We start from the raw sequence: 13507 nt of genomic DNA, 5'->3' as shown, positions 1-13507 counted from the left end.
AAACGTCGTCACCCTTTTTCTCCCATTACTCATGGAATGTCGTAGTGACTGTCAAAATCCTTGAGAGAGAGAGAGAGAGAGAGAGAGAGAGAGAGAGAGAGAGAGAGAGAGAGAGAGAGAGAGAGAGCATCTGCAACAATATTCTTCATGCCCTTGACGTAGACAATCTAGAAATGAAATTGGGAGAACAAATTGCCCATCTCATCCACTTATCTGACAACTTAGCTTAAGTAAGGAAATATCTCCTAGCTCCGGTGATCAAAGTCCGTACCAAGTAAATAACGTTTCCAAGAACTCAAGGCGTGAATCACTGCCAAAACTTTATTTCTTATATTTTCTTGCATAATTGACTTCTTGCTTTTGTATCATGAAAACCTTTCTTACACATTTTTTGTTGGCTGTGACTTCTCTTTCGTCATCAGGCAGATGCTGAGCTCCATGGTGCAACATTTGCTTTCAATTCGTCAGTACTTGCAGGCAATGTATGTAGTGAAGGGATTGAAATGCTTGTGTGCAGCAGAGAAGTCTTTACAGCACAGGATGACAGTGATATAAACTCAATGATTTTATGTGCCAAAACTGTTATAAATGCAGCGGGCCTGAGGGCAAGTGCAGTTGCGAGAAGGTTAGAAGGATTTCCAACCACATATGTGCCAAGCAGCTTTTTTGCCCGTGGTTGCTATTTTAGTCTGGTAGGATTCAAGAAAGTGCCTTTTTCGCATCTGGTTTATCCCATACCAGAAAAAGGTGGTCTTGGGGTTCATGTGACTCTGGACTTGGGCGGACAGGTAAGGTTTGGCCCAGATGTGGAGTGGCTGTTTGCTGAAGATGAGGTTCATCAGCTTGGGTAAGTTTGCTTTCAGAGAATTGCATAAAAATTGAGAGAGAGAGAGAGAAATGAAATGAAATTTATATTAACGTCTTCAAAAGGCCAAAATGACCTATGAGACCAATCTGTTACAAAATGGTGAATCTGATACCATGTCTGGGTACAAAAGAACTAGATACTACGACTACTAGAATCCATCCTCATATGCACTCTGGATATGGAGAGAGTATGGCTCGAATCCTCTGCTGTAGTCTCCGTCGATGCCGTGTAGCCCCTCTCCTCAATCGTGGCCGTCTAGATCTCCGTAGCTCCAGTGCTCGGTCGATGAGAGTGCCGGTAGTGGTCGAATGAGTGTGATCCGAGCTCTGCAAAGATGACTGCTCCTCTTGCTGTCCCATATCTAGTCAGTAATCTGTCTCTGGGACTGTCTCTCTCTATCTCTCCCCAGTAAAGTGTCTCTATATCTGTGTAACTCAAGTAGATATAGCCCAAGACATCTCTGATCCTCATAACTCTGACCCTAGAGAAAGGACCGAAACCCTCTCTGAATAAGCAGTGGAAAGTACACTGTGCAATGACATATGTAATGTAGCTCTGTCTCTGGCTCTAACTGGCATAAGCGGCATATCGTGCTGTCTGCTGGTATCCCTCTAAATCTACTAGTCTCAATCTCCAGCTGTTGAGAGGATGTGCGTATCTGACCAATGGCACACCGCAAACCATGAGACATATGTGTGTCCATGTAGCAGGGTCAAATCACAAACCCATCTCCTGTGAGGTGGAGAAGATGCTCATTATAGAAATCCATCTTCATGCCCAACTCATGTGGCGGCTCTATCCATGTCCTCCTGGTATCCAGTTGGATCAGGTCCCGACGAATGAGTCTAGTAATCTCCACCCGTGTAAGAGACATCGAGGGTGCCTGAAGAGAGTACTGGAAAGGGGGCAATGTGTCCATGGTGAAACCATGCGTCTGAAACCATGATGTCATCTGTGCATACCAGCATGAAGTGTCCCCCTGAAGAGCTAACTGTCTGGAAGACTCAAGGGCCAGTCTAGCATATCCATCTCTAGTAGTATCCCACAAGCTGTGCACAAAGGAGACTAATCTGGTAAGCGCCTCAATCTCCATAGGAGGGGCAGCTAGCTCTGCTCGAATGATAGCGTGGGGTACGGAGGCCTTGGCTCTGATCAGTCGAGAGATCACAGATACCAAGGGCCTCTCCATACGTCTCCAACCATCCTAGCCTACAGAAGGTCCCCATGTCTGCACCCCATACAACATAGCTGAGGCTACTAAGGTATCAAAGGGCCATAACTTTGTCCGAGGTTCCTGGATCTGAACCTGCGACGAACACATCCTCTCCAAGCCTCCCAAGGCCGCAAAAGCTCTAGTCAGTCTAGTCTCTGCTGCTCTCCCCAAAGAAAACCTCGGCCCAGTGAAGACAACCCCAAGGTAAGTGTGTGCATCTGTATACTTTACAATCTGTTGACCATATGTGAAAGTCGGTGCTGATCTCTTGATCCACTGTGGTGTGGTGTTAAACACTTAACCTTGGTTTTACCAAGGTTTACAGACAATCCACTATCCTCTGCAAATTTGTGTAATGCATCCAACTGTTGCTGCATACCCTTGGGTGAGTCAGAGATCAACACAATATCATCAGCATATAACAACAATGGGATCCACGTCCCTGCTAGCTGGGCACCTCTATCACCCTTTGTCAATGTAATCAGACACCTCATCAACATACATACCAAATAGAGTAGGAGACAATGGGCAACCCTGTTTCACCCCAATGGTGGAGTGAACTAAATCAGATATCCTCTCCGGAGTGCGTACATGTCCCATCACTGATCTGTATAGAGCCATAATCCCCCAAATCAACACTATGGGCACCCCCATCTCCTGCAATCTGCGCATCAATCGAGCTCTCGGTACCATGTCAAATGCTTTGCGGAAATCCACAAAGCTACAATAATTTCGTCTCCCATGTGACCTGCCCTTCTCAATGATGGCTCTGAGTGTCAGAATATGATCAAGAGTGGAGAAACCCCTCTTGAAACCGGTCTGGCCCTTTGCTTGTACATCCTCACCCTCCGCCCAATTACTCAACTGCTGCTCAAGAATGGATGCATACAACCGTGCCAATGTGTGCCCAACCATAATAGTGCGGTAATTCCCAGGCTCTGTAGGATCACCTGCTTTGAAGATAGGCACAATAGTAGACAACCTCCAAGTCTCAGGTAACCCCTCACACATAGCACGATTGAACAACACTGCAAGAACCTCTACCAGCATATCTCTAGCATGTGTAAAGTGCTCTGCTACTAGACCATCATGATCATATGCCCTGCTGGTCCTTATCCTGTCAATGGTTCTCTTTACCATCTCAGTGGTAAAGAAGGTGCTCGTAGGTGGGCATGGCTCTGTAGGATCTGGAAGGGGGTCCTGTCCAGGAACGGTATATAACGATGAGGCATACTGGCCCCACACATCAGGAGAAGTAATCATTGGGGGAGGAGAGTGCTCATGAAAGAATCGCCATGCCTCTCCTCAGTCTCTACTCAAGAACAACTGATACAAGTCTCGCTCCATCTGGGCCAAGTAAGCTCGTTTCTTCCGTCGCACAAGGCGTGAAGCAATCCGAGATTGTCTGTAAGTGATGACTCCTAAAAAAAGATCCCTCTGAAGCTGGACTCTCATCTCTCTGCACTCCTCATCATACCAACTATTCTGGGGCATGCTTTCAGAATATCGCCTCCGACCTGGTTGAGTGTGTGGATATGCCTCTGATGCTGCACCATGCAATGTCTCAGTCAGTAAAGTAGTGCACTCCTCCACTAAGAGGCTGGGACCATCTGTTCATAGATGGCTATAGATCTCCTCTGTATAAACTGAGTTAGTCTCTGGTGTAAATGTATAACGAGTATGTGACCTACCTCCTGATGTCTGGGCTGTACTGTACTGAAATGAAAGAGAAAATGTCAAAAGTGCATGATCCACTGCTATGCCCACTGGTCTGGCTCCCACTATGAAATCCTGAATACAAGGAATAAAGCTCGGCTGTGCCATAACATAGTCCACTGTACTGGTCTCGTGTCTGTGTGGAAAGCATGTGAAATCGGCTGCTCCAGGAAATCGCTGTAAGCCATTAAGTATGGCTAACCGATGTGCAGTCGTCATCTCCATGAGGTATCTCCCATACTCCGTCTACTCTCTGTCATGTGAGCATCTGTCAAGCCCCAACTCACCCACATCTAGCTCTCTAAGCATCTCATGTGAAGTGTCGTAGAAGACTGTCTTAAGAGTTGCCAGTTTGGGCATTGAAGTCCCCTAGGAGGATGATATTACCATCCCTAGAAAACTCCCATACATCATCATTGTTGGGTATTCAAGCCCGGGTTCAGTGGCATCTGCCTGTGGGAACACCGCTTATAGCATGCAGATGAACCTTTAGTTACCTTTTGAGTTTGCATGGCAAGTATTGCCATATATTTTAAGTTTTTTTTTTTTTAACAAACTCTCAATTAAGCATAACGTGTAGTTGATTTTCTCCTTGCAGTATCGACTCTCTCTCTCTCTCTCTCTCTCTCTCTCTCTCTCTCGTTCTTTGCATCCTCCACGCCATGGCTGCAAGGCTTCATCCTCCATAGGCTTTGAGCCAACACCTGGTATTAGAGCGAGGTGGTTTTGCTTGGCATCGGCATCAGCTCGGTTCACCAATGCGGGAGCAGCCGCTTAGAGAGGAGAGAGGAGGTTGAACAACCTGCACAGATTTGAGCAAACTTTGCATGAGCATGGTCGCCCTGGCTTGAGAATCAACATTTGACACACACTCGTCTGCCAAATCTGCCTCTACAGCCTGCTGCGAGCCAGACTACCCTCTACGCTGTCGTTTTTGTGCCATCTCTGCATAAAAGAGGTCGTTTTATTTTGTTTATTTCACATTTTATTCAAGTGACCACCCAATTCGGTCTTGAGTCCTTAAGCAAGCGGGTCTTCAGACCCTCGACAAGGTGTAAGTCACCCCGTCCGTGCTCGGCTCAATTGTACATTGGCTCGTAAATAATTTGAAGGCGTTTTTCAAACTCAGGAAGAGTCAATTGCAGTGATTTAGAAAGTTTCTGCAGCAGCTTAATATATGCATGCAAAGACAATTGAAGACGAAGACAAGCGGAAGTTAAGCCGACAATAACCAATAACATAAATTTTCTATCAGGCTTCTGAAAGGCTTCAACATGGCGTCGAAAATTGATAAATTTAATGGATCTAGCTTCCACACCTGCCAAATTAAAGTAAAGGGATATCTGATGCGCAAGAATTTGTGGAGCGTCGTCAAGCTGCTATCAACCGACGAAGCAGGCACATCCACTACAGTTACCAGAGCGTTATCTACCGAACAACAACGCAAGGACGAGCAAGCATTGGGTATTATTCTGACATCTTTCGAAGATGATTTTATTCATTATCTGGATGACATGCAATCTGCAAATCCTGCTTAGATGGAACTAGAGAAATTGTTTGGTCCCAAAGCCAAATACTCCAACATGAGCCTTAAAATGGAGCTGTATTCTCTTTCAATGCGTGATGATGAATATATTGCAGCTTTAGCTAACAGACTAAAAAGCATCCGCATTCAGCTAGATGAAGATCTTACAGCCGTTTTTCTGAATAGCCTACCTGCAGAATTTCGTCAAATTGTAACTATTTTAAAGGAGAAGGATCCTCTGCCTTCTTTGGATGGTATTGTTAACTCATTGCAGGAAGAAGAGAAACGAGTACCACGAATTAGCTCTTTCGTACCGACTGCATATGTAGCTCGTGGTTGCACTTCAACCAGGCCTGCAACTTCAACCAGGCCTTGCATCCACTGTGGAACGACCAATCATCCTCCGGATAAATGCTTTAAGAAGAGAAGCGACAGATCAACATGGTAGAAGGTGATGAAGATGGTGAAGCACCAATGCTTCTCATAGAAAGTGATGTCTTGTAGTTTTCAGTTTGTCTTTATGTTTCCTTTATGTCAGTCATTTGTCAATAAAATGTACGGGTTATAGACAGTGCCACGAAAATGAAAGTGGTAAGACCACCCTTTGTTGTTTGGTCGAGTTCTGGTATGTCTCACACTGATAGTTGTTTGAGAGAAGTGCACACACACACCTATGTTATTGTCAAGGGCGGGACTTCTACTCATAGTTTCAGGTGATTGGACTCTGCCATGGTCCGTATCAAGTCCATAGTCAATGGTTTGGGCTTCAGGGGGGGGGGTATTCAAGCCCGGGTTCAGCTGCATCTGCTTATGGGAACACCGCTTATAGCTTGCAAATGAACCTTTAGTTACCTTTTGAGTTTGCATGGCAAGTATTGCCATATATTGTAAGTTTTTTTTTAATTACAAACTCTCAATTAAGCATAGCGTGTAGTGATTTTCTCCTTGCAGTATCGACTCTCTCTCTCTCTCTCTCTCTCTCTCTCTCTCTCTCTCTCTCTCTCTCTCTCTCTCGTTCTCTGCATCCTCCACGCCATGGCTGCAAGGCACCATCCTCCATGCCATGGCTGCAAGGCACCATCCTCCATAGGCTTTGAGCCAACAATCATGTAGTATAGAGAAAGGTGAGTATCCTCTAGATGCAGCATATACTGACGTACTGGGGGGGGGGGGGAAGTAACATATGGCAATGTATAGAGATCGGCCCGTGTCAGCGCTCAGCCTCACCCACATGTATCTAGCATGATCATCTCTTCGTACAATATGTAGTAGTGGATGTAACTCCTCCCTAAATAGCGCTACTACTACTCCTGAACCTCTACTCCCATGCTCAGATTTCACGATTGTCCTGTGGGTTGTCTCCCATCTGTATCCCACCACATGTGGCATAAGCTGTCCGAGGGCCTGATGCGTCTCTGAGAAGAAAACAATGTCCCTGTCTCTGAAATTGTCCTCAAAGGCACCAACGTCAGAGATCCATTACAATTCCAAGTAGCCATCTTCAGTGTGGTCCCATAGGTCTCACACAGTCATGTAGAGCTTTGCTCTACAATCACCACCCGACTATCTCTGTAAAAAGCCATCTTTCCCTTCTCCCTTGCTGCCGTAATCTCTGGCATTACCTCTCTCATATGCGCAAGCTGTGAGAGAGTGAGATCATCACCGAGAAAAATATCTGTCTTCTTGAGAGTAGGCCTCTTTCTCAAGAATTCCTTCTTCTCTTCCAAGGAGGGGAAACGTAGTATGAGAGCTCTCACTTTTGAAGATTCTCCCGGGCCATCACTCTTCTTGCCCACTCTTCATGAAGGCTTGCCCACCCCCATCATGGATGTGAGGCTTGTGACCTCTTTTTCCACATTGTTTATGTCCTTGAGGCCGGTTACCCTCACATGTAGAGCCCGCATCCTCCTCCTTTGTTCCTCTTCGAGGGTCATGTTAATAAGAGTGGGTGTACAAGGAGCTTCCGTACCTTTCCCTTTCTTGGCAACCTCAATCCATTTTTCGGCCTCCTCTACTTTCTTTTGTGTTGCGGAGATGACTGCAGCCCATGACCTCTTCTCCTCACCTTCCTTGATAACCCGTATTTCTTCTCTCATGGTATTCAATTCTTCCATCATGGACGGCTGAATTTCTCCTTCTTCGAGCTGTCCACTTTTTGCTTGTAGATTTCGGATGTGGAATCTTGGATGACCATTTTCTCCTGGAGCGAAGCGATCCTCCTACATATGCCATCTCTTTCTTTGGTCCATCTTTGAAGAATAGTGCTCCTCTCCTTCCTCCACTCTTCAACTTCGTTTCTCCATTCTCTCATTTCCTTCTCTATTGCCGACATTCTTTTCCCTGTCCGTATGAGAGAGGCTTTGTGGGCGGCCGGTGAGGGATGCGTCTTCTTACACGTGGGGGAAGCCGTTGGCACTTCTTTGACGATTCCCATGATTGATTGAGAGAGAGAGAGAGAGAGAGAGAGAGAGAGAGAGAGAGTGAGTCTCAAAAAAATTAAAAATATAAGAAACCCTAAAAAACAGCAAGAAACGCTTGTGAAACCTTAAAAAACAGCAAAACATAGGTATGAAATCCTAAAAACCAGCTAAAAACAGTGGCGAAACCCTTAAAAACAACAAGAAATGGTAACAAAACCCTAAAAAACAGCAAAAAACAGTGACGAAACCCTAATAAACAGCAAAATAACAGTGACAAAATTCTAAAACTGCCAAAAGGCAATTTCAAAACCCTAAAAATAGCAAAGAAGAAGTGGCAAAACCCTTAAAACAGGGAGACGCATGTGAGAGAGAGAGAGAGGATCATTAGCCAGGATGGGTTTCCCTTCGAGATGGATCTCAGGCATTTCCGCTCTCTTCAGGACTGCAAGCAGTGCTATTACTATTGGTGGCCGTGTAAGTCGCAGTTTTGAGCTTTCTCGATCTGTCTGTCAGGGATGTCCTTTAGCAGCATATCTGTATCTGTTTGTAGGAGAGACTATGTTCGACTTTCTTCGTGCTCAGAGTCATGCATTTCGTGGCTTGACCATGCCAGTACCTTGAGCTCCAGACCTTATCGATCAGAAGTTTGCTGATGACACTATGCTGATGTTGCGCTATTTGCTAGCTGCTCTTGATGCCATGCGGGAGGCCCTCGAGGTTTTTTGCATTGCCAGTGGTGCACGCATCAACTGGCATAAATCCTATGGGTTACTGGTTGGCAGTGATGACATACCTACTTGGGGGGTAGCTGATGGTTTCACATGGCTGCAGCCGGGTTAGACATGCAGTTATCTGGGCTTTCAGATTGGATTTGACGTTTCCTCACAGCAGTAGTTTGCACCTGTACTGTAGTCTATTCGCACGAAGTTGTCATTGGTCTTCACGTCATCTGTCGTTGGCTGGCCGTGCATTGGTCGCCAACCAAGTCATTCTGGCTACAGTATGGTATACGGCCTCTTGTTTGATGCTACATTCTGGTGTGATAGCTCAGCTCCGCCGACTAGTGCGGAACTTTTTATGGAGTGGCACAGATGGGATTATTGATACTCGTGCTCGAGTTCACTGGTCCACGATTATTCTTCCTAGGTCAGAGGGAGGCCTTGGCATTATTGATCGAGAATTACAGAGCCGCGCCCTTCTTACCAAGCTTATTGTTCGGGTCTTTTTCCCGGCCAAGAACCTTGAAAGATGCTTCTTCAGGCCGCTCTTTGCACCGCGACTCCACGCCTCGGCACTAGAGATGGTCATACTTGGCATACAGGGTATCGTTTCCTCTTTACGGATGCTCCCTTGTTCACCAGCACTCTCTCACCCTTCATCCGATCGCTCCTTCAGATTTGGGTTTCCATGCGACGGGCTATCATACGCTCACCTCCTTCATGTCGTGAGGAGATTGAGCGCCAGCCTCTCATTTGGAATGATGCAGTTCTTGATTCTTCGGTTAATCCACCTCGTCAGCTTGGAGAGAGGACTCACATTGATTGGGCTGCTTGGGACACTGGCCCTGCTGCCTCTATGCGGTTGTTTCATGAGACACGTATGCTGGATGCAGATTTTGTGGCAGAACATTATGACATTGGTCGCGGGGTGACAGACAGACTGCTTGAGATTGACTCCGCCGTTCCTTCACAGTGGGATGCAGTCATGCGAGGCACGATTCAGATGCCTCCACATTGTGGCTGGGAAGGCCTCTTTGCTCAGAGCACTCTCTTATTAGTTCGTTTAGACACCATGCTGTTCACAGTTGATACTGACTACTCTCAGGGGATTCATCCTAGATTGACATATGATACAACCTCTCCACACCTTGTCTACCCCGGCGCTCGATGGGAGGCCACACGAGTAGTTGGCTCCCGCGGGAAGCGTCGTCGTGTTGGCCCCCGTTTCGCTTCTGCTGATGCTGCACTTTGGAGGCTTTGGGTGTGGGAGGGTCGTGCCCTATCTCAGCTTTATTGGGACCCAGGAGAGTGGCATTGGCCTCACTCTAACCCCACCGGTGCACCTGTATCATTCTTTGAGTACACTGTTAGAATTGGAAGATTAGCATTGATGAGACAGCACCCAGAGCAGCCCACTCGTATGCGTTTCTGGTTACATTCAGGTCTCTCCCATGCCTATCTACAACAGTTTTGGTCAGCCATCTGGGATTTACATGCGGCTCGTCATATTTCTTTTTTCATGTGGATGATTGCACATGCAGGACTTCCAGTTGGGACTTGGCTAGCTACTATGGGTCATGATCCGTTATGTACTCGTTGTCCTTTGCGACTACTTGAGTCACCTACACACTGTCTTTGGTCATGCTCAACTTCTCATGTAGTGTGGCTAGCAGTTTGCTTTTTACTCAGCAAAGTGGGTGTTCAGCATGGATTTCTCACTTGGGGATCTGTCTCATGGTTGATGCCGATGCCCGGACCGCATCTTTTCTACGAGGGCTCAGACACAGATCCAGCTCTTAAGCTTACCTCGACTGGTTATCGGCGAGGGACTTTGGCTATGTTACCACATATTGCTTGGCAGGGGGATCCTCAGACACGTGATGAAGTTTTTTCAGTCATCACTAGCATTACACTATGGAATGTTTGGCGAGCTCGTTGTCTTCACATTCTCAGTGCGGCTCCACAGCTCCTTCAGGATACCCTCACTACCATTTGGCTGGACACATCATTCACACCCTGATTTGGCAGTGGGATTCTTCCTCAGGTACATCTTGAGCAGCCGAGGCTCGTCGCTTTGCCTTCCTTCGGCGTTGGGCTCGATTCCCACTCTTCTTCACACTTACAGGTAGCCAGATTACATGGCATTATGCCCCCCCTCGGTGGTTTCTCCTCCACTCATCACACAGACCACCATGAGATTGTTCTAGTCGAGTTGTCACTATAGTGGCTCTCACCCATACATTCAGCTTGTACACCCCACGTGATAGGCTATTTTGGCATCCGCTGGGGATTATATTGTACTTAGTAATATACAGCCCTGACTTTTCCAAAAAAAAGAGAGAGAGAGAGAGAGAGAGAGAGAGAGAGAGAGAGAGAGAGAGAGAGAGAGAGAGAGAGAGAGAAGAAGAAGAAGAAGAAGAAGAAGAGAACTTAAACGTTGTAGGAAGCTACCCCGAGAGAGAGAGAGAGAGAGAGAGAGAGAGAGAGAGAGAGAGAGAGAGAGAGAGAGAGAGAGAGAGAGAGAGAGAGAGAAATGAAAATGAAATGAAATGTAATATTAACGTCTTCAAAAGGCCAAAATGACCTATGAGACCAAAAGGTTACATGTGGTGAATCTAATACCAGGTCTGGGTACAAAAAGTACAAAGAACTGAAAAGAAAATAGTGGGTAGGGGTGGGGTGAAAGCTGATACAAAGGGAATACAAAGGGTGAGCTGATACAATGGAGCTCTCTGATAGTCGAGGCATCATATACATATACATCAGTATCCGGGACGGCTCCTATGTCGCACGAGTATGGTATGGGTCCTTTGTCGCAATCTACGTCGATATCGAGAGGGCCCCCTCATCCGTGGGCGACGGGACCGTCCCAACTCTATCGCCCAATCAAGCAGTATGCCTCTAGTGCCTCTGGTGCTGTTATGCTGTGGAGGCTGCTCGAACGCCTCTGTCTGTGACTGAAAGAAATTTGTAATCTTCCGCTGTCGTTGGATCTCTCATTGTGCCCCTCTTCAAGAGGTCCTCTCTGTGTTTGCGAATCTCTAGTAAGTATAATCCGAGGCATCACTGATCCTGGTATCTCATGACTCTAGAAAGTGGCTCAAAACCGTCTCTGACTAGATAGTGAAAGTGGTCTCGTATCTCATAGTAGCTGTCTCTGGCTCTATTTGGCACACCTGACAAATCCTGGACTCAGCGGGTACTCCTCTAAATCTGCCTGTCTCGATCTTAGCTGATGTGAGGATGTGCATATCTGACCAATAGCACATCGTATTCCATGGGATAGATGAGCATCCATGTATCTTGGTCTGATGACAAAACCATCCTTTGTGAGTTGGAGAAGATGCTCTCTATAGAAAGTCATCTTCGTACTTTGCTCATGTATAGGCTGTATCCATGTCCTCTTCGTATCTAACTGAATCAAGTCCTGTCTGATGAGCCTGGTAATCTCTTGTAAGGTGCAGCGGATGTGAATGTTGAACTTTGCTCAAGATGAGTGCTCCGAACTGTGCTCAAGGTTCCTTTTACTTACGGAAGGGAGAGCCTTCCGTTCTTATAGTGAGAGAGTGCAAATGATCACAAACAAAGTGGCAAACACTGTGAATGAAGGTGCTGAGGCTGAGAGATAGAGAGAGAAGAATACGACACCAGAATGTTGTCAAACCCTCCTCCGAAGGCCCCACTCTCTATGGCGAGAGTGGTCTAATATAGATTGCACAAATCTCTATAATGCAATGGACTTGCCGACGATATCGACGACGATGAGAACGACGACGAGACGGGCTGGATGTAGATGGTAGTCTCATCATACTTGTTCTCTATGTTGATGACATGCTGCTTGCCGGGAAACATAAGACTAGTCTTGATCCTTTGAAACGTAAGCTAAATTCAGCATTTGCTATGAAGGATTTGGGTGATGCAGAGCATATTTTGGACATGCGTATTAAAAGAGATAAAAAGCTGAAATTGTTGTTTTTATCTCAAGAAAGGTACATTGCAAAAGTACTTGACAGATTTAATATGGCTGATGCTAAGCCTCTTGGAGTACCTTTACCTCCATACACTAAGCTTAGCAAAGCAGATTGCCCAAAGGATGAAGTGGCATTGAAAGCAATGAAGGGAATCCCTTATGCATCAGCTTGTGGTTCTCTTATGTATGCTATGGTTACCACTCGTCCCGACATTGCTTATGCAGTGGGAGTTGTTAGTCGATACATGTCGAATCCTGGCAAAGCGCATTGGGAAGCTGTCAAATGCATTCTGAGATATTTGAAAGGTACACAATCAAAGTGCATTTGTTATGGCAAAAGTGACTTAAAGTTGCAGGGATATTGTGATGCCGACATGGTAGGTGACATGGATACCAGGAAATCTACTAGTGGATATGCATTTGCTATTGCTGGTGGTGCAGTCTCTTGGTGTTCCAGGTTGCAGAATATTGTGGCATTGAGTACTACTAAGGTTGAATACATTTCAGCCACAGAAGCTTCAAGGTGTTTCAGCCACAGTAGCTTCAAAGGAAGCTATTTGGTGTTGGGTTAAAGGCCCAAATGGCCCCTTTTAATGTATCTTTTAAAGGTACTAACCTATGCTAATCATACTTGGGATTTGGTTGAATTGCCCAAAGGAAGGAAGGCTATTCCTAACAAATGGGTGTATAAAATCAAGACTGTTGATGCAAAACCCAAGTATAAGGCAAGGCTTGTTGCAAAGGGGTATGTTCAAACCAAGGGCATAGACTTTCAAGAAGTGTTCTCTCCTGTTGTGAAGATGACCACGTTGCGTGTATTGTTTGCCATTGTGGCTGCTCTTGATTTGGAAATGGACCAAATGGATGTACATACTGCTTTCTTGCATGGTGATGTGGAAGAAGAGCTTTACATGAAGCAACCCGAGGGTTTTGTTATCCTTGGCAAGGAACATTTGGTATGTATGCTCAATAGAAGCTTGTATGGGCTGAAACAATCATGTAGACAGTGGTACAAGAAGTTTGATCGCTTCATGCTTAAACATGGTTACAAAAGAAGCCATGCAGACCATTGTTTG

The 13507-nt window shown here is 46.0% G+C and overlaps 1 protein-coding gene across 4 annotated transcripts in view; it reads left to right on the top strand.

Annotated features, from left to right (window-relative positions):
- LOC147441450 (FAD-dependent oxidoreductase family protein) overlaps window positions 1–13507 on the top strand; it is a 66127-nt gene that overhangs the window by 43998 nt on the left and 8622 nt on the right. For all 4 annotated transcript variants that reach the window (XM_086483090.1, XM_086483091.1, XM_086483092.1 and 1 more), the window contains one exon: window positions 423–847. In XM_086483090.1, the coding sequence (XP_086339216.1) occupies window positions 423–847 (425 nt within the window). The remainder of the gene's footprint in view (window positions 1–422; window positions 848–13507) is intronic.

The sequence above is a fragment of the Adiantum capillus-veneris genome, chromosome 15, assembly GCF_014529385.1.
Source record: "Adiantum capillus-veneris isolate H3 chromosome 15, ASM1452938v2, whole genome shotgun sequence".
Classification (NCBI taxonomy): Eukaryota; Viridiplantae; Streptophyta; class Polypodiopsida; order Polypodiales; family Pteridaceae; genus Adiantum; species Adiantum capillus-veneris.
The sequence above is the reverse complement of the archived record's forward strand: the minus strand, read 5'-3'. Positions and strand labels throughout refer to the sequence as shown.